Source organism: Gekko japonicus, unplaced genomic scaffold (assembly GCF_001447785.1).
Source record: "Gekko japonicus isolate JY-2015 unplaced genomic scaffold, Gekko_japonicus_V1.1 scaffold171, whole genome shotgun sequence".
NCBI lineage: Eukaryota > Metazoa > Chordata > Lepidosauria > Squamata > Gekkonidae > Gekko > Gekko japonicus.
Window position 1 is genome coordinate 829,073 of NW_015175975.1, and position 21,147 is coordinate 850,219.

A 21,147-nucleotide genomic window follows, 5' to 3' on the forward strand; every position below is an offset into this window, starting at 1 on the left:
GGACTTGAACTTCCCAGCTCCGGAGATGGCTGGCCGCCCGCCCGCAGGCCGCATTCCTCCCTCCCTGGGGCTGGTCAGCCCAAGAGGGCGGGGCTCTCCTCTCCCTGGCTCCTGGCCAGGGCCCGGTGGGGTGGAGGTGGGTTGGTGGGGGAGCCAGGTGGCCAGTGGGAGTCGCTCTGAAGCCAGCCCGGGGGGGCGGGGAAGGCAGAGGAGGCGGGTGGCCTTTCCCGACTGTGCCTGTAGATGGCGCCCCGCAGTTTGGTTTCCGTGCCACGGCCGCGGCCAGACCCGGAGGGAAAAGTTTCAGGTGCGCCGGATCTTAACTTCGCCTCACAACTCGTGGCGGCCCCTTTCGCAACCCCCAAGACACCTCGTCAGACACACTCACCGGTGGGGACGGTGGGGGGAGGGGGGAGCAGGCCCGGAGATTTAAATTCTCCCGCTTCTCCCCTCCAGACCTCGGGGGCTCCGGAACAAAACTGGGGCGTCCCTTGAGGCCACGAGCGCTGCCTGGAGACTCCGCTGGCCGGCAGACTCAGAGTGTGGCGCTCAACCTGCCTTCCTCTCCCCCTCCAAGACACACATTGCTCCATGCTTCATTGAAACCAGAACCCGCCTGGGCACGGCGAGGAAGGGGGGGAGGAGAAGGGGGGAGGCCGCCGCACCCGGCCTCAAGCCCCCTGATGCCGTCTCGGCCTCCAGCGCCGCTGCTGCCAGTCTCTCGTCATCTTCGGCCGGGGGGAGGGGGAGCAGAGGATCGGGGAGGGGGGCCCACAATACCCACGGGAAGGTCGGGCCTCGTGGGCCCCATGCGAGCTACGGGCCTGGGCCACGAGGAGCAAGAAGCATCCAGATAAGTTGCAGAGCCCCACCCCCCCAGCCCGCCTTCAGGTACAAGGTCTCCCTCCTCTGTGAGGGCAGATCTGCGCGTTCCCCCCCCCCAATAGCTAGCAATCCAAAACAGTCCAGTGGAGCCTGAGCAGTGAGTGTTGCCTTCTGACACACTTCCAGTGATGTCAGGGGGTGTGGCATATGCGAATAAGTTATGCTAATGAGCTCCAGCACCTCTTTTTCTACAAAATGACCCCTGCGAAGATCAATACCCCTTTTGTAACTATAAACAATTACATTGGCCTTCTTAGCTATAGCATGGCATTTAAAGCAAATGCCTCCAGTAGCAATTTTTCCCTCTTGAGGTGGGCAAGTAAAAGCCCTCTGTTAAAAGGTGGCTAAATACTTCTAAACATTGTATTTCCTTCAAAGTCACAACAACAGAGACACAGCACTGTTCAAACATGGGCATGTATTAGAACTATTATTAGGGCTCCTGAATATTGGGTTGGTTGAGAGGGCCAGGGAGGATGCAGACTAATAAAACAATCGTGAGATCCTTCCTAAAGAAAGCATCCCTAGGCTCAAATGTTACAAATTGTTAGTACTCTGTGGCCAGAATTCACTTCTTGGGTAAGCTGGAAAGTGAGTGGTGGCTACATAGCTTCAGGTTGTTTTGGCAAAGCTGAATTCTTTAGACCTATTTTAATGATTCGAGCCTGGGTTTTGGACAGGCACAACTTTGCCAGGAGTGAAAGGGAAGCAAGACCTTATTGATTTTTCTGAACTTCTTGGCAGTTTTCAACATCATTGACCACAGGAACCTTTTAGAAAGTCTAACTGGATTGGGAGCAGGAGCAGTAATGTGCTTCAGTGGTTCTACTCTTACTTGGCCAGTCAAATTCAAGTGCTAGTGCTGGGGGGCTGCTGCTTGACTGTAGCATTTATACTGTACGGTACTACAAGGGCCCACTTTGTTCACTGTGCCATTTAGTACTGACATAAAATTAGGAAAGTTCACCAAAGGATTTGGAGTGAGGTGCCACCAATCTACTGGCAACACACAGCTCCATTTCTCCTAACACCCAACTCAGGTGAGTCTGCAGAAATCCTGCACAAATGTTTGGAGAAGGTAATGAGATGGATGATGGTTAATAAATTGAAGCTCAGCTGAGATGAGACTGAGGTCCTGTTGGTCAATGACAAAGCCTCTTGAGGACTTAGAAGTCAATCTATCCTAAAGGGTTACATTCTCCCTGAAGAACAGTTCTATAGATTGTGGGTGCTGATGGATTCTGGTCAATGGTTAGAAGCTCAGATCTCCTATTGTGTCATGTTGCACTATTTGTCAGGTTCAGCCATTCCTCGACAAGTACAAACTGGCCATAGTTATTGCACCTGAATGTGACTGCAGCATGGATTGTTCAGATATGCTTCTCATGGGGCTGCTTTTGAGACATGTCCAGAAACATCAGTTGGTCCAAAATATAGTAGCCAGGCTATTGATGGGGGCTTGATGCAGGGCTTGCATCATCCTTTAGCTGAAAGATCGGCATTGGAAACCCATTTGTTTCTAGGTACAATTCAAAGGGCTGATTCTTACTTTCAAGTATCCTCCCCAAACCATTTAGGACCTTAGAAGGACTGCCTCTTTCACCAGTTAAGATCTTCTGCTCATGCTGTAGAGGTGAGCCAGGTGGCAAAGTTTCTTTTTCAGGGGTAGAACATGCCCCCCCTCCTTGTGAATCATCTGGCACCCACTTTACTGTCTTAGGCACCAGGCCAAAAGACTTTTCTTTACCCAGACTTTTAATTGACAGGTTTCCTATTCATTATGGACTGCTCCCAGTTTGAAAACTGTTTGCATCCATAATGGGCTCTTTGCTTGTTTTACTATTGATTTCTATACTTGATTTCTGTGATTTTATTGTTGTATTGTGTTAACCTTGCAAGCTGTCTCAAGCATGTCTCTAGAAAGACAGCATAAGATGGATTTAAAAAAACAAACAAAGAGGGATCCAAAAGGCTTTAAAAATATTATCATTTCCACTGAAGTACAGAACAGTTGCAATGACTTCTCTTGCATGAGAAAGAAGATTCATATCTCTTCTCAGTGACAGAACACAGAAAATGCAAAGGATACCTTGGGGGTACATGCATAGTGTTTTATACTCACCACTGAGCTATGCAATTGTTTAGAAATTAAGCACCTAGTATATTGCAGGAGACTTTGAAAGAAACATGTAGGAGTTCACAGCATGCCAACTTGCTCATCAGAAAGACAGCAAATCAGAAGCTTAAAAACTTCTTGTCGTTTGAGAAAAAGCTGGAATACCAACATTCTGCATACCAGATTATGTGAAGCAATAGGTATTTGGTCTGATCCTCAAGTAAGACATCATAATTTATGCCATCAGCAGTAATGCAGAGTTTCACTGGCCCAAGGCTGACCTACAAAGCTGTCTTCAGAAGCACAGTGATCCAGACAAACATGAAAAGCAATGTAGTCCAAAAAGCAGTCAATATAGCTCATCTGCCTCACATGGACTGTAGACAAGGCGTGGCCACTGCAAAGTTGATACTAGACAGGAGAAGAATAGCAAGACTATATAGTTCAGTCGGCTTTTCTTGTTCAAGGCGCTGGAATTAGAAGTTCTAGGATTAGAGTTTAATAGACAGGCTTATCAACTGAAGTATCATAGGTAAGAAAAAAAGATCAAAAGATAGTAACATCTCATCAGGAAGCCTGATCTAAGTATCTTACACCTGACAGCCACCATGTAGCACCTGCTTCTCATGTAAGCAGTTTACATGGACTACAGTCTAACTTTATTCCATCATAGTACCTATGTTCAAAAAGGCATTTTTTCACAAGTATGGAGAGTCATTTCAGAAGACCAACTTAATATGGGGTAAGACACTTTCCCATGAACAACTTATTATAAAATCACTATGTTTTATGCTAAGTAGAATTACTTGCCAAGCCTGTCACTGTAGTGTGCTGATCTGGGTTCCCAGTGTGCTATATGCCATGAAGCTATAAAAGAAACCAGTTTTTTTCCCCCATGGGGCAAGTGTCAGTGCAGAAGAAACTCAGGGGAGTGGAAGGAGAAGAGTGCCTAGAAACCAGCTGCTTTCTGTCACCTGTGGCCTAGCCAGGGGAAGTCCAGCAAAGCCTTTATCAGAAACAATTCTTCAAAGAGAATGCCAACAGCCTCCCCTCCCCCAGTCTTCCCCTACACTGTTTGCTTCTCTCTTCAGCAAAGCATCTCCCTCAAGAGACTTTCCACTTCTCTGTGCAGAATGTGGGAAAATACTTTTCTGTTTGGATCTGAGCTTATTCAGCCAAACAGCTTGGATCCACCTCCTGTCAGCTCAGAAGCATACCAACAACACTCCAAAATAACATACTTGGCTTGACTGGCTAAAAAGAGGGAAGGGGATACATGCAAGGACTGAAGCAGACAAGGACTGAAAAATCTCCACCGATTTCTTAAAGGACTGTGGCAATGAGAAGATGAGCACAGTTACTACAGGGCAAAGCATTCCCCACAGGCTATTATAAGGTATCCTGTGTCTTCCATCACCACACTCAGATGAAGTTTCCTTTGGACCCTCTCGTTCTTTGTTGGGAATGCAAGCTCATGGTCTCTATGGGCAACTCTTTCACAGAAGACAGAGCCAGACCAATTCACCTGACATTCGACCCACTCCCTGTACCACTTCACATTGTATGCAGCAGGCAAGGGTGCTGTACTTATACCAGTACATATCTGACAAGACACAGTAGAGCATAACACAGAAGTATGTATGCCATACAAATTCTACCTTTTCCTAATACCACCTCTCCTTTAGGGGTCTAGCATGAGTCTTCAAGGGTATGTTTTGTAGAGAAGAATAAAAACATTACATCTGTGGCTGCTCCCCATGAACATTCTTCAGGACTCTAGCCTTCTAGTCTACTAGGTACTGGAGACCGCCATGATGAATGTCGGAGTCCAGTGCCTGAGTCATTCTGAATTTTTTTCTTAACCACCTATATTAGTACCAATAGAATCAGTGTTGACTTGAAATGGGCCAAGAGGGACTGGCAGAATATTAGCATTGCAGGTTGCAGCTGTGATCATAAGCTAGGCGAACGGCCAGTTTAATGAACAGGAGTGAGCTCCCATCTCTAGTTCCAGCTCCTGCCAACCTAGCAGTTCGAAAGCAAGAAATTGCAAGTATATAAATAGGTACCACTTCGGTGGGAAGGTAACAGCGTTCTGTGCGCCTTGGTGTTTAGTCATGCCGACCACGACCACGGAAATGTCTTCGGACAGCGCTGGCTCTTCGGCTTTGAAACGGAGATGAGCACTGCAACCCTAGAGTCGGATTCGACTGGCTTTCGAGCAAGGGAACCTTTACCTTTACCCAGTATGAAGAGGCCCAGTTCCTGATGAAGAATATGAAGATAACAGGTTGGTGCCCAATTTCCCAGGCTTCAGATAAATCAGTGATTATTGCTTTTTATCCACCTGTTTTTAGCCTGTCTAATTAAAGAAATTAAGCTTGCAGCATCTATGTAGCAGCTGGGACAGCAGAGGAGGTTATGACTGAAGGGGAAAGCAGGAGTGAGGTCCATGGTTGGCAAAAAAGAAGAAGAAGAGATATTGGATTTATACCCCACCCTTCACTTGGAGTCTCAGAGCAGCTTACAATCTCTTTTCCCTTCCTCTCCCCACAACAGACATCCTGTGAGGTAGGTGGGGTTGAGAAAGCTCTGAGAGAACTGCTGTTGAGAGAACAGCTCTGAGAGAGCTGTGACTGTGCCAAGGTCACTCTAGCAGCTGCATGTGAAAGAGTGGGGAATCAAACCCGATTCTCCCAGATTAGAGTCCGCGCTCTTAACTGCCACACCAAACTGGCCTTAGGTTCTGCTGGACTGATGAGTACAGCAGGTTTTGCTGGGTTAATGAATAAAGTAAATTACCATGCACAAACTCAGGTAGTGGAAGAAGCAATACTTATCTTCCCAATAGTTCATGTAACATTTGAGTATAACATTTGGTATAACATTTGGTATAACTGTTCCAGCACAGCACTGGTTGATTTGGTATAACTGTGAGACTAAGGTAGGTACATTTGACCTAGGACTGTGCATAACATGCCAGAATTAAGCTATGAACTGGGATCTATGGTCCAATTATGGCTTGGATTCTATACATTTCCCCCCCACTTCATCTGTTATGGAGGCAGGAGGCAGTCTTCTGCTGTGGAGCACATTCTTCTTGCACTAGGCACTGTTCAGGCCCTTGAAAGACACTGGTCTTGTGTCTACTCTGATTAGCAGTAGCTCTCCAGGTCTTGTGTAGAGGTATTTCACATCATCTACTACCTGATCTTTAAAACTGGAGATGCCATGGATTAAACCTGGCACTTCATACATGCAAAGCAGCTGCTGTACCACTGAGTCAAGGCCCTGCACCATTAAGCATAGCTTTCAGTTAAACTGCCTAGCTTCCTCTTTAGGCTGAAGGAGGGGACAGATGGGAACTTCATCTCCAACAAGGATTTGATGCCTTAGCCCTACCTAGTGCCATTGTTGCAGCAGTTCTTTAAGATTTTTCCATTATATGCTAAAGCCATTCATGACCTTTGGTCCCTGGCAGCATTAATTGGAACACTGATTATTCAGACATGGAAGCAAAACAAACAGAAGGGGGGAAAAACAGTGCTGAGAGCAAATTGAAAACCAGCTCCAGGTATGTCCCAGATGCACCATCTAGGCCAGCTTTTCTGCATGCACTCTTACAGTATTACATATTACATGATGGAAAGGTAGTGAAGGATAAGGAAACCATAAATTCACAATTTTGTAAAACAAAGTCTCTTATTTAGTGATGTAGACAAAGTGGAGTTGATTTTATACCCTGCCTTTCACTACCCTAAGGAGTCTCAGAGTGGCTTACAATCACCTTCCCTTCCTCTCCCCACAACAGACATCCTGTGAGGTAGGTGGGGCCGAGAGAGCTCTGAGAGAGCAGTGACTGACCCAAGGTCACCCAGCTGGCTTAATGTGGAAGAGTGGGGAATCAAACCCAGTTCTCTAGATTAGAGTCCGCTGCTCTTAATCACTACACTAAACTGGCCCTCTTTGCATTTGAAAACGAAAGTCAAAGCTAGAAGAGAGCTGCAGCTTGCACCTAAGGCACTGTTGTATACTTTAGAAATTATGGACCACAACCAGAAATACTCCCACTTGTCACTTGTAAGTTGTCTTCTGCACATCTCTCTCGTTGTGACAAGTTGAACATACTTTTTGCCCTTTATATGTTCAAGGTAATTGCAAGTCAAGCAATAATTCCAAGGCACAAGCTCAAGGCAATGCTCAGCTTCCCCTTCCCCAAAAACTCTGCTTTAGAAAAAAGGCTTCTTGAACTTTGTGAAGTGATGGTTTAGCCCTTCAAAAGAAGAATCTATCTACTTGCAAGTGTGCCACAGCAAGACATTTTGCCCACTACAGTCCATTCAGTCTACCCTAGAGGAAACAAGATGAATGAAAGGACCCCCCCCCAAAAAAAAAGAGTGTATGAAAGAGGGTTTTTCTACTAAACCTTTCAGAGTGGAGTAGGTATAAGTAAAATTCTCCACTTGTTTGGTGAGTCCATTGCCAATGAAAGACTTATTTAAGCCAAAGAATACTTCAGTTAAGAGAGATACTACAAGTTAGAACAAGAGATGAGGCACAATTCTCACTGTAATCAGAACAGATGGCACACAAGACAATGACGTCTCCCTTCCAAACAATCATGTGCCTTCAGTATATAATTACAAATAAAAGACTCAGTTGAGAAGTGAGACAGTCTCTAGAATGACTGGTTTGATGCTTCAGTTTTATAAACCTTGGCAGGTTATTCAGATGTGGTATTACAGAAGGAAGTTGCATTTATTGTTCTGTAAAAAGGCACTTGAGGTTTGTTTCTGCAGAAGAAGTGGCAGCTGAATAGGAAACTTACTAAAGCACACAGAAAGGGGAAGCCCTCCTGAGTGGCAGTTCCTCAGTACTTCTGACGGTATTTTCCAAGTAAAACACATGACTTACCAGTCATTCATTCACAAATATAGCAAGTCATTCACTTCTACATGCTGCCGTAACTATGATTCCACTGTCTCCAACAGTGGCTGATACGTTAAAGTATTTTTTAAAAGAACCATCAGTTTGAAGTCCCTCTCCTTCCCCCCAAATGCAAGAGAATACAGCCCTTGATTTTACTGACTTTACTGTATTCAAGCAGCCAATATGTTTACAAAAAAAAGAGAGAGCCCTCTACTGACCCTGCAGCAGGGCAGCAACAAAAACAGTTCTGGTATACAGTAACTTTACAAAGACAGCTGCTCTTCAGCCTGCTCTTTGGCCTGTTTTTCTAAAAGCAGACCTGCTGCCCATCTTGACACTGATTTGCATTTTGCAGATAGCAACAGAACGCATTAAAAATACACCATTTTGTATTGTATACTCTCAATCTCCTTTTGTCTGTACTGTACACAGCTATCAGGGATAAGGAACACCACACAGAGAAAACTCATACTGACTAATGAAGCCCAGAGCTGCTCCAGGAGTGTCATAAATCACGGGTCTTGCTTATAAGCATTCCTTGGCCTGACAAAGAGTCTTCTGTAGCTGTTTGTACATTTTTGTGCTGGATAGGCTTTAATGTGAGAGTTGCTACAGAAGACTAGCAGTGCAATCCTAAACAGAATTACACCCTTCTTACATCCATTGATTTCGAAAGGATTATTTCTGTTTAGGATTGCACTGCAGACAGCTTAGGCAATTTTGGTTTTGCTTACCAGCATCTCTGGTTTGTCTTCTTAAGAACCTGACCACCATTTCTCCTGGTAGGTTATTTTTTTAATGTAATTGGAGTATGCCCTATGGCAGTGATGGCGAAACATTTAGAGACCGAGTGCCCAAACTGCGACCCAAAACCCACTTATTTATCGCAAAGTGCCAACACGGCAATTTAACCTGAATACTGAAGTTTTACTTAAGAAACTTTATTTCTACATTAACTTAAGATGATCCAAACAATGTAAGGAAAGCAACCCCAAATGCTTTCATTTACTTAAAAATATTTGGCAGAGAATTCGACACTTTAATGATGGTCTGGGCCTGGCTGGGGTGATGGCACGCGTGCCCACAGAGAGGGCTCTGAGTGCCACCTCTGGCACCCGTGCCATAGGTTCGCCACCACTGTTCTAGGTGGTCAGCTGTGTTGGTCTGAAGCAGTAAAACAAATTTAGAGTCCAGTGGCACCTTTAAGACCAACAAAGGTTTATTCACAGTAAGAGCTTTTGTGTGCATACACACATCTTCCACAAAAAAAAAGTGTGCATGCACATGAAAGCTCATACCTTGAATGAACCTTTGTTGGTCTTAAAGGTACCACTGGACTCTAAATATGTTCTATCATTTTACACTGGACTCTAAATATGTTCTATCATTTTAAGGTATAACACCATATAGCAATCTGAAAACACTTTCCAGAACACAGTGTTTAGGTAGCCATAGATCGCAGGGATCAGTACTTGGTCCAATAATTTTTAACTTGTTCATTAATGATTTGGAGTTGGGAGTAAGCAGTGCAGTGGCTAAATTTGCGGATGACACTAAATTGTTCAGGGTGGTGAGAACCAGGGAGGATTGTGAGGCACTCCAAAGGGATCTGTCGAGGATGGGCAACTAGGTAACAATGTGGCAAGTGGGGTTCAATGTGGCCAAGTGCACAGTGATGCACACTGGACCAAAAATCCTAACTATAAATACATGTTGATGGGGTCTGAGCTAGCAGAGACTGACCAAGAGAGAGATCTTGGAGTCGTAGTAGATAACTCACTGAAAATGTCCAGACAGTGTGTGACTGCAATGAAAAAGGCCAACACTATGCTGGGTATTATTAGGAAGGGAATTGAAAACAAATCAGCCAGTATCATAATGCCCCTGTATAAATCGATGGTGTGACCTCATTTGGAATACTGTGTGCAATTCTGGTCACCTCAAAAAGGATATTATAGCATTAGAAAAAGTGCAGAAAAGGGCAACTACAATGATAAAAGGGTTGGAACACTTTCCCTATGAAGAAAGTTTAAGGCGCTTAGGTCTCTTTAGGTTGGAGAAATGACGACTGAGGGGTGACATGATAGAGGGTTATAAGATTATGCATGGGATAGAACAGGTCGAGAAAGAGGTACTTTTCTCCCTTTCTCACAATACAAGAACTCGTGGGCACTCCATGAAATTGCTGAGTGGTTGGGTTAGAACGGATAAAATGAAGTACTTCTTCACCCAAAGAGTGATTAACACATGGAATTCGCTGCCACAGGAGGTGGTGGCAGCTACAAACATGGATGGTTTCAAGAGGGAATTAGATAAACATATGAAGCAGAGGTCCATCAGTGGCTATTAGCCACAAGGTATAGATAGGAACTCTCGATCTGGGGGCAAGTGATGCTCTGTATTCTTGGTGCTTGGAGGGGGCAAGACTGGGAGGGCTTCTAGTGTCCTGGCCCCAATGGTGTTATTATGTTTTTATGCTTTTATGCATATCCTTGCAAAGCTCAACAGGAAAATGCCTTTCCAAAACTAACCCACACCAGTACCCTAAGTCTGCCCCCACCCTACTCTCAGAAATGGTCCAAAATTTGGTCTGCATCCATCTTCCACTATTAGAAGCCAACTGCATTGAAACTTTGAGATCTTTGAGGTATGCAAGCAGCTTCCTCTGGGTCTCTCCCCCCCCCTCCAAATTTGCTATATCTTCTTAACAATACTATAATTCTCTCATTTATTAACCTACTAGGATTCAACTTGAGTTTAACTTAGACAAGCCACACAGACCCCATACCCCAAATACTTACAAAGAAAAGCAGGTTGAAGAGGAAAAGGAAGTACTTCGTAACTTTCAGGCATCCAGATCCCATCTTCTCTTTTTATAAATCCTGAGCAAAACACAGAAACAGTTGGCCACATGAAAAAACAGCTACAAGAATATGCATCTTCTACTCTACGTCACCACTTGCCAGGAAATCTTTTGCCACTTCCTCCACCCCAGAAATGCAAACATTTCAATAGATTACTTATGCTAGACTGCTTTTCTTACGAGAAAGAGGGTAATTTTTTTCTCATTTAAAGATAATGTAGTCCACCACACCCGTATATCTTCAGGCTATCATGCAAAGGAAGTACACTATCTTGCTAGCACACAGTAATCTCAATTTGGATACAGCCACCAGGACTAAATATTTTCCAAGATATTGGGTAGAATTCTTTCAGAGCCCTGTCAGGCAAGACTAAAGATACCAGAGATCAGTCTTGTGCATACAGCCTTACAGCTGTTCTAGAAGTACATACCCTTTCTATGGTGAACTGCATAGAACAAAGGCAGTTACCAGTTGTGTAACTGGTTACCAGAGATACCAGTATCGTCTGTTCACAAACCTGGAGCAGACTCCAGTCATATAGACTACATGTTTGTTTGTTTTAAGATGCATTTAAGACTACTTGGCAGTAAAACCAAAACTTAGGCATACTGTGACTATTGATACATGAAACTTTCAGAGATGTGAAAAGGTTCAATAATGTTACATTGGGACAAGCATCTGAAGAGGCCAGAACTTTGTGATGGTTTAGCCTGTATTATTGTGCCACCCAAAAAATCTGATGCATCTCAGCTGAGGCATCCACTTGAAGAATGGGACAGTTATTTTTTTTAAAAGGTGGTACAATAATGTTCAGTAACATACCAAGGTATCCTGTGTCACAGGGGCCACTTACAGAAAAAAAGGAGGAGAAAATGACAGATTTAAAAGAGAGCAAGATGAATGATCATGTCTCATAGCCCTCTGAGATGGACTCTCCCTATCTGCAATGAAGTGCTGACTCCTCTAGCAAAGAATGGAAATTACCAATTCTCATTAACTATGTTGAATGACCACACTTCATCCTCAATGGCCTTCTGTGGCTAAGAAACAGGAAATGAACACACTGTCGTAAGAACAGCTATCCTTTAAAAATCATGTCCAGCAGATCTGTATTCAGCGATGCAATAAGGCAAGTTTTTCTGTTTCTGTACAAAACCCATTTTTAATCCTAACAAATATATAGGTCAATATTGAGGTCAGTATGGAATTGGAGCATCATTCTAATTGAGTAGTACTCTCACCAATCAGCGGCAATTTTCAGAAATACATCCATTTGTTAGATATTGCTTTAATTTTCTGAGGAAGGTAAAAATTGCTACTTGGATCCATAATATGGATAAATGTCTCATTTTCATCCTGGAAACCTACTAGTAATATTTTGGCTCTGTTCTTTCATTATAAAATGTATATAAATTGTTCATTCTTTTCAGGCAACATGGTGGCTGCTTGAAATATTCAGCTATACGCATTAGCAGCTCTTTTTGTAAAACTCAAGAGAAGCACCTATGAGGCAGGAAAGGGATAGAACACAGGTCATGGTGGATCAATGCAGTGCACATCTCATGTCATGTGAAATCATTATTCATTGCCCAAACACGCATCCACACGGTTCTGTCCCTGAATTGTATGCCTGTTCACCTGAACAAATTGATCAATTTCAAGCATTTGAATTGCACCGTTTTTTACAATAGTGCATCTATTTGTATGATAAAAGTTTTATATCATGTTACATTAATCATATATTCTTTTAGGTTGATGGGAAGGCAATACAAATGAGAGTCACTGCAGAAAACATCCTAATAATAAGAGAACATGCTTTACTTCTGATAAAACAGTTACCGGAAGCATGAGACTAATCCTCAGAGTTGACATCCAGAATAGACCAAAACTGTTTCATTAGGTGTACTGGCTTGCAGGCTCCAAGTATCAGGTACCAGAAGCCAAGCAAGGTGTGGTCATTCAGTCCGAAGTCGGGGGTCCAGGAATCAGGGAAAACAGAGTCATTCAGTCCAAGGTCAGAGGTCCAGAAGTCAGGCAAGGCAGAGTTGGTGGCTTAGCATCTATCATACGTGTTGCATCCACACAACCTTTCTTGACTGGTTTTATAGGCCCATGCCTAAGGGTCATGCTTGCAACCAGTTGCTCAGAAGCAATGCTATAAGTACTCATCTTTGTTATCAGAAAGCAGCTGGCATCAGGCCAGGAGGCATGCACTTTGCTATCTTGTCTGTAGCTCTGTTCACAGCCTCCATCTGAAGCGTTCTAAGGGTGTGATACTGGTGGGCTGGGAATGGCCAACTGAGCTTCACCTGCTTAATCAGGGCTGGAGGGTGTTGATGGCTCTGCACCAGCTGTTGGCTGTGAATCCTGACAAGCCTGCAGCTCAATTTCCTGCTGGTCAGCTTCTAAGCTACTTTACTCCTAAGGTGTCCTCTTCTGCTGAGGAGACTCCCTGTCACTGAGCCCTGGCTGTCCCACAACATTAGGCTTTTGTTTTTCTCCTTCAATAAAATTTTAGTCAGCACCAGAGTTGTAGTTAGATATTTGGGACTAGTATCCAAGCCAATTTTACGCAATAAATACCACGAATCTTTGGTGCTTCAAGCACTTGTTCTCCATGCCAATCCTTTCCTTTGTGGGGAAACCAGAAATGCAATCAACCCAGTGGCTGAGAAAGGATGACAGAGGACACCTTATTAGGATATGGATAAGAGCACTCATGCAGTTCAATCCTGAAATGCAAGCCCAATTAGCCTCCAACTAACCTCCCCTTCAAAGGAATAAAGAGGCAGGCAAGGGATTTCACAGCTCTCCCCCCCCCCCCAATATTTTGGCAAAGAACTGTAGTAGAGACATTTGTGGGGAGTTATAAGACAAAAAAGTCTAAGCATGCCAGAAACATCTTTTCTCACTGTAAGAATGGTACTAGAATTTTAAAAGCCTCCACAACATTTTCGGATTTTTTTTTCTTTCTAAGAACAAAAGACCTCTAATATACAGCTTCCTAAAAGTACCATGACCCCAGAGGACAGTGTGGTACTCAGCGCATGAAGCTACCCTGATATACAAATCAAGCCACCTGCTTGTATTCCTATTATTTGGGCCTAAAACCAGTCTTAAAAGCAGCTACAACTTTACCAATCCTAATGTATACTTACAAAGTCTTGAACACCATTGATCAACACTTCATGCCCTTTGTCAGTATTGCTGTTGCTATAAAATGGTCAAGAACACCCCTAAACTCTGTTAATGGCAACTGTTTATTATAAAACCCAAAAATAGCATCTGAGAACCTTCGAACCCCTTCATGACCTGAGTTCTGCCTTCTTTCCCTTGCCCTCCATTTTACTGGGCTCAAGACTCTTCAGCATGGACTTGTACAGGATCAGAGCCTTTCCTTAAAGAACTATGATTCATATTTGTTTATCTGGCAATTTTGAGCAGTTCAAGTCTGTACTATTGCTCTAGGAGGACTGGCTGCTACAACCCTGAAAGGCAGAGATGTTCCACCAGGCATTTGGTTGAGGACAGCGATGGCGTCCATCTGGCTGGAACTCTCACCCCCTCCCCTCTGCAAGATGGTAGCACAACTGGAAATTTCGACCATCTGTTTAATTTTGAATAGATACCAAAATCTTATTGTAATTTTTAAATGTTTCTAACTATATGATATGTTTTAGTATGCCATTGTGTACTGCCCTGAGCCTTGTTTTAGGGAATGGGTGCTATAAAAATTGAATGTAATAAACTCTGTTGCTTATAAATCTTCCTCCCTCCCCACCCCTCCTAGCCAATGCACACTCCAAAAGAGGGTTTGCATTTGATCCTATGCATAAAGTCCCATTGAGTTGAATGGGGCTGACTCCCATACAGCCATGTGTACAATCACAGCATCCCTTGTTCGGCTTCTTACTGTCTCCCACTCTGCCCAGGAAATGAAATGAGAAGTTGTTGCCTATTCCCAGGCCTAGTGGCTGCAGTTATTTTTGCAAAGCAGCAGCAATTTGTCATTTTAAGAGAAAAATGGCCACTGCAGGGACTGGACGGACTGGGGTGGGGGAGACTGTGGAAGTTGCTGACTCTTGTTTCCCTTCCTAAAGAACACTATGCAGCACAGTGAGCATAAGTCTGCACACAGTGACCTGGTAGTAAGCTGCAATGAACAGAATAGTATCTACTTCCAAATGAAAAAGATAGCTTCTAGATACAACAGAATTTCTCATGCTAACCATCTCTGGCTCCTCCCAAGATATTACTTTCTGGTAATATCACTCAATACAATGTGCTCTTTGTTTCTACCCAGAAGTTTGGAAGCTAAGTATGATAGATGCCGGTTAACACAACTCCAAGCCCCTTGACTCTCAGTCTACTACTATAAGAGATAAATGACCATTTCGTTTTGATGCAGCAAGATCTACAGAATTTAAACAAAAAGATGAATGAGTCCTAGCCATAAGGGGCACTTAAGATCAATCTAATCAACAAGATCATAAGGAGCTTTCCCACTAAGGTGGCAAGCCACAATCTCTTTGCTTACTCTGTAGCAGTTCATCCGGAGGGAGTGAAAACTAGCCAGAGATAACCAGCAAGGGGATGAATTGGCTCAATAAGCACCATCCATTAACGCTGCATATTAAATTCCTTGGCTAGATCAATTTTACCTCCAGCCCAAGGCTATTTTAAAGCTATGGAAGAGAGAATGCCAAACCCACAGAGGAGGGCCAGGTATGGTGTTCTGTTACACAAGCATACTACACCCTCATATACCTACTGTAAACTAATGAGCAGCAGCAGAATTAATGATCCTTTTGTTTACTAACAGCACATTCCCCAAAGGCAGTGATCCCTGAAGACTCTGGCTACTGATCAGGTTAATCAGGTGCATACTACAAAACTGGGTGTGTATGGTCAGCTTTAATAACCAAAGGTCACAAATAATCAAGTCACACCAGTTTTGTAATTAAATGTGTCCTGCCAGAGTAATTTCATTATCTGTCAACACAGAGCACAGTGAAATCTAGCTGTGAAGTCAACTGCAAGCACTCTAGGTATTGTGGAGCATTTTCTAGCTAAACGATCTATTCAGGAAGAGGAAAGACAACTTATTCATAAAAATATATTTATACCCTATTTGTACCCTGCTCATCCAACCTAGCACCTGACAACAGAGAAGAGGGAAATACAATACAAGAAGGTAATACAATATAATACTTGGTTTCCAGTTTCTCAACAGGGCTGCCCTGGCAAAGTGATACCAGAAGGGAAAAGCAAAGATTGACATGACAACCAGCTAGGGATGCCAGCCTCCAGGTGGAACCTGGGGAGCCCCTGGAATGACAGCTCATCTTCAGACCACCGACCCAGGAGAAAAGGGATGCTTTGGAGGGTGGACTCTATGGCCCCACTGGGGTCCCTGTCCTCCCCAAGCTCCATCCACCAATCTCCAGGAGTTTCCCAACCTGGATCTGGCAACCCTGCCTCCCATCCCCAACCCTACACCCAGTCCTGTTGTTACTAAATCTCCATTTGTCTGACTGCACAACACACATTGTTGAAGAAGAAGAGAAGATTGGATTTATACCCCACCCTTCACTTGGAGTCTCAGAATGGCTTACAAACCCTTTCCCCTTCCCCTTCCCCTCTCCACAACAGTTAGGTAGGTGGGGCTGAGAGAGCTCTGAGAGGTGCTTACCCGATGGCCCTACTCCCAAACATCATCATTTCATCACACAACCATGCCGAGCAATGCTCCCTCTAAGCTGTGGAGTCTGGTGAGCAAAAATTCTACTTAGTGAGCTACTGGCATTAAAGTTGTGAGCGAGCGATTTGGCAACTGCATAAATTAGTTCGCTTTGGAGCTAAGACAAAAATCTGTGAGCTGGAGGCTAAAAGCTGTGAGCTAGCCCACACTAACTCAGCTTAGAGGGAATACTGATGCCAAGCATATGCTCTGCCACTGAGCCACAGACCCTCACTCTATTATGTGATATTGGAGGATGAGCCCAAGGTAGTACTGCTGATATTACTAGGCCCTGTGATAGTGCTGAGGTGAGTATGAAGACAAAGTTGGCATCTACAGTTTGGTATAAGTGTGCGGACTCTAATCTGGGAGAACGGGGTTTGAGTCCCCACTCCTCCACTTGCACCTGCTGATGTGACCTTGGGTCAGTCACAAGCTCTGGCACAGCTGTCCTTGAAAAAGAGCAGTTTCTGTTAGAGCCCTCTCAGCCCCACCCGCCTCACAGGGTGTCTGTTGTGGGGAGGGGAAGGGAAAGGAGTTTGTAAGCCGCTCTGAGACTCCAAGTGAAGGGTGGGGTATAAATCCAATCTCCTCTTCTTCTTCTTCTTCTTCTTTGTTTGTTGCAGGTCCAGTTCCCACGTTTGTACCTGTTATGTGGTCCATAGATGTAGGTGACAAATCGTTTTATGTTAGGGGTTGTGTATGCAAAGAAAGGCTTGTGAAAGAAGTATTATTCCGTATAGGCTCCAAGTTGCTGCTATGCTGAACTGGTTTGAGTTGCAAGCTGTAGGGGACAACAGAACCACACTGGTTATCTCCTTTGAGCCTGTCATATAGGAGGCTGTTTCTGACAAAGTCAGGCTGGTACCCAGTCTCTCTTTTTATTTCGGCAGGTACTGTAATAATCAAGAAAGCCTGTTGTAGTTTCTCCAGGTAAGAGAGTTCCTATCTGAGGAATCGGAATAAATGCAGTCATAACCTAGTGCTTGACTGTGGACAATTAACTGTTCAATATCCTTTGGGTGGCAACTGGACACTCAGTGAAGTCAGATGTGTTCAAGTCACTATACAATTTGCTTCACAGTGCAGCAATACTAATTCCAAGTTTGTACCACCCCTTTTTACCTGACACTAAAGATATGCCCATTACAGCTGAATCATAGTATTCTGACAATCTCAAGTAATGTTGGCAGCACTATAAGAAGAACATTCATTGATCAAGTCAGTGTGATTAAATAAGGGTCTGATCATGGATCCCTACCAGCTTCTCAAATGGAAGTGGAATATGCCCCATTTCTAAAGAGGGGTAATAAAAAAAAGCCTCACATTAAGAGAGAGCCGCTCCTATCACATCTAGTGATATTGAGAGTCTCTGGTTGGGTTATGCATTTGTAGTTCAGATTCTTTAGCTGTTGCTTTCATGGATTATGATTAATATCTTTCTCCTTTCATTTATTTAAGTGCCACAGCTTACACATTTCATCAACAAGTTTTTGAGATAGTCCCAAAGGAAACTACTTTCAAGACTGCACATAGCACTCAAGTTACAACACAAAGGCTAGATAACTGAAACAATGATAGAGGCTGTTCCAATAGAGATGACAGAGACAAATCTACTTTATTATAGGCAACACAGTAAAAGCCATGTCAGAGAATGAGCATGTATCCAAAAGGTTTAAACTCTGATCAAGGCAGCAGTTGATTAATGCTACATGTACATATATTCATTTAACTGGGAATGTTATACTGCCACAAGAAAATAGCACTATACACTCTATTGACACATAAGAAAATGAGACTATGTCAGATTCTACCAGGAGTTTCAGGCCACAAATATACTTATTTGGGTGTTCTAAGAATAGGAAGGATTCTCACTTCTTTAAAGATAATCCATATGACTAATCAAAACAAGGCAATGAAGTTCAAATGATATATCCTTAGAAGAACAAAGTAAAGAAGAAACTTCAGCAGAACTGGAGCATATCATTTTAGATTTTCTTGGGCAAGAGTTGCTAATATGGCCAGACATCACACTTTTTGAACAAGAAGACTATTCAAAATTAACACATACCATTGCTATAGAAAATGGTTCCTTGAAGGGAAGGTGAGCCATCCTTCACCAGTAAAACTGGATAAGGACTTTGCATACAGGACAGAAGGGCAATGTTAGGAAAGTATTTAATAACTTATAGATCATCTTATGACAGAGCAGCTTACAAGCATGATTAATGGTGATATATTGCAATATTTAAATATTTTAATGTTTACCATCTTGGGTACCCTGAATTGGGTGAAAAGGCAACATAGAGATATGTTAATATTAAAATAGAAGACATGATGGATCAAGACACTGGAACAAGTAAAGACAATACACAAGACCCAGAATGCCATGGAAGGCAGTCATTAACCTACCCTGGACCCAGACTATTTAGGGTTTTAAAGGACAAAGTAAGTAAGTACCATACTGAACATGGAAATGGAGCCAAATGATGCATGTTTCTCCTGGTGATTTGCCCCCTACCAATAACCTACTCTAGAATGAGACTGCCAGATGTTGTTTTCAGACACTATTCAAATGCAACCTTAAGTAGACTGTTGTACAGTAATCTAGATGCCATGAATAACTATTCTGCCACATCCATTCTGCCAAGGAAAGCACACAACAGACATTCCTGGTCACAGCTGCCAATTGGCCATCCAGGAACACCCCCCTATTGCAGATATGGGTTTTCAGAGGAAGCATAATCCCATCCCACTGTTTTGTAGCTGTACTTTTCCTCCAGTGTGCTCATGGTGGCACTTTGGCTCCAAACATTCCAATGAGGAAAGATAGGCTGAAATATTAGATCTTATCCAATGTGAATTTCAAGGCTGAGTTAAGTTTTTAAAAATGTATTTAAAATAAATATTTCTCTGTCCACCATTCCCCTGAGCAACCCAGGCCTCAAGGCCTGAACCCGTGTCTCTCCATACGTATATTGCAGCCACAATATTATAGAATTCAGCATCCTAAATTGTACAATACTCAGCCTCTAAATTTTCTGCTACAAGACCACTGCAGATAGTTGTAACACCTGCAATTAAACATACCTCAAATCAATCACCAGTGGAGAAGGAGAAGTCTCACTTGCCAAACCCTGCTCCTTGTGAAGAAAAAAGTTAAATGCATAAACTGAAAGAAATACTGGCTGAAGTTTTTTAGTTCCCACCTAGGACTGGAATCTGGATACACCCATAGACATTGTTATGGCCCTTGCCCCACACATGTTCACAAACAGCCCTGGTTACTTGATGCACACATTCCCTTCTGGAAACATTTCTGAAACAGACTATCCTAGGATAAAATACCTAGCAGAGGGATGGTCAAAGTCAAGGCCAATCCAAACACAGTTCTTTCTGACCCTCAAAGTCCCCACCATTCCTTAATCAAGGTGTGGTTAAGTTTTATTCAATGTCTTGAAGTTTCAGAGGGAAGAGAAACAGGCCTGCCTAACCATGAAATAGCAATACAATAAAATTCTAGAAAAGTAAAGGGTCATTGTCAATCTAGCTCCGAAGAGAAAGACCCCTTCAGCTTATCTACTTCATAACTCTGGCTCCATTCTCCTGAAGTTTACACCTAGGCAATGAAAGCTCTATTATGTTTAGCTGAAGGTGCAAATCACATTGGCCCCTGAACAAAATCCAGGAAATTAGTGGCCACCCATTAATGCAGAATACAATGGTTTAGAAGAGACAGATAGTCCTTGAGAATATCTATTGTTAAAATGTATGTTCTCTAGTCAAAGTTGAACACAGGAGACAGCGAAATTGACTGTAGTAACTTTGCCTGTTGTTCCTAGAGGCAGGCACACTAGCCAACCATGAAGTGAAGTAAGAGTCATGCAGGCCATAAATACCCTGGAGAAATGCAGTTTTCTCTCCATCACTACAGCTGGCAACAACCCACACAGGTAGGGGGCCATTTTATTCTGTTCATATAAAATCCTGTTGGGTGCATCAAGGAAGGATTTTTTCCCTGCTAAATTGCTTCCTTGACAATCAATTACATTTTTAAAGTTACATTCAACATCCTCAACTGAATTCCATCAGTCAGTTTTCCATTCTGAAGGCTTCAGAGTGTCTCAGAAAACAAATCTCATTGTAAAGCTGCTATTAAATGCCATCCTTGTTAGTTACCAGATGTGGTTAAGTATCTATATAAAACTCTGGTGTCCTACTACTGAAGCAGCCAATCCATGACACTGGCAGGCCAAACCTCTAGACAAGCATTACTGCTGCAGGAGACAGATGTGTTAAGTCCACTGAATGACAAAGACATAAGCCTAAGCATTTACGCATGTGGGCACTGGCCTGACCCAAAACTGGAATTAACCTAATCTATATAATTAGGTACAAGAGGAAGACCCTCCCATGTTCACCTATCCTCTGTTGCAGACCCATTTCCCAAGTTTACTGACCTCTTATTGAAATAAGCCATCTTCTATAGAAACTCAAATACTGGGGCCAGCTTTGTACAAGTTGTGCATGGGTGGTGTTTTCTTCTACAAAAGTGGAAGAGCTATAGCATATGTGCATACGCCAACTGCTTAAACTGACAGTCCACCACAAAG

At 43.2% G+C, this 21,147-nt stretch overlaps 1 protein-coding gene across 1 annotated transcript in view; it reads right to left on the reverse strand.

Annotated features, from left to right (window-relative positions):
• CD82 (CD82 molecule) overlaps positions 1-21,147 on the reverse strand; it is an 89,045-nt gene that overhangs the window by 42,251 nt on the left and 25,647 nt on the right. The window contains exon 2 of the mRNA XM_015426138.1: positions 10,732-10,812. Coding sequence (XP_015281624.1) covers positions 10,732-10,794 — 63 coding nt within the window. The 5' untranslated portion in view covers positions 10,795-10,812. The remainder of the gene's footprint in view (positions 1-10,731; positions 10,813-21,147) is intronic.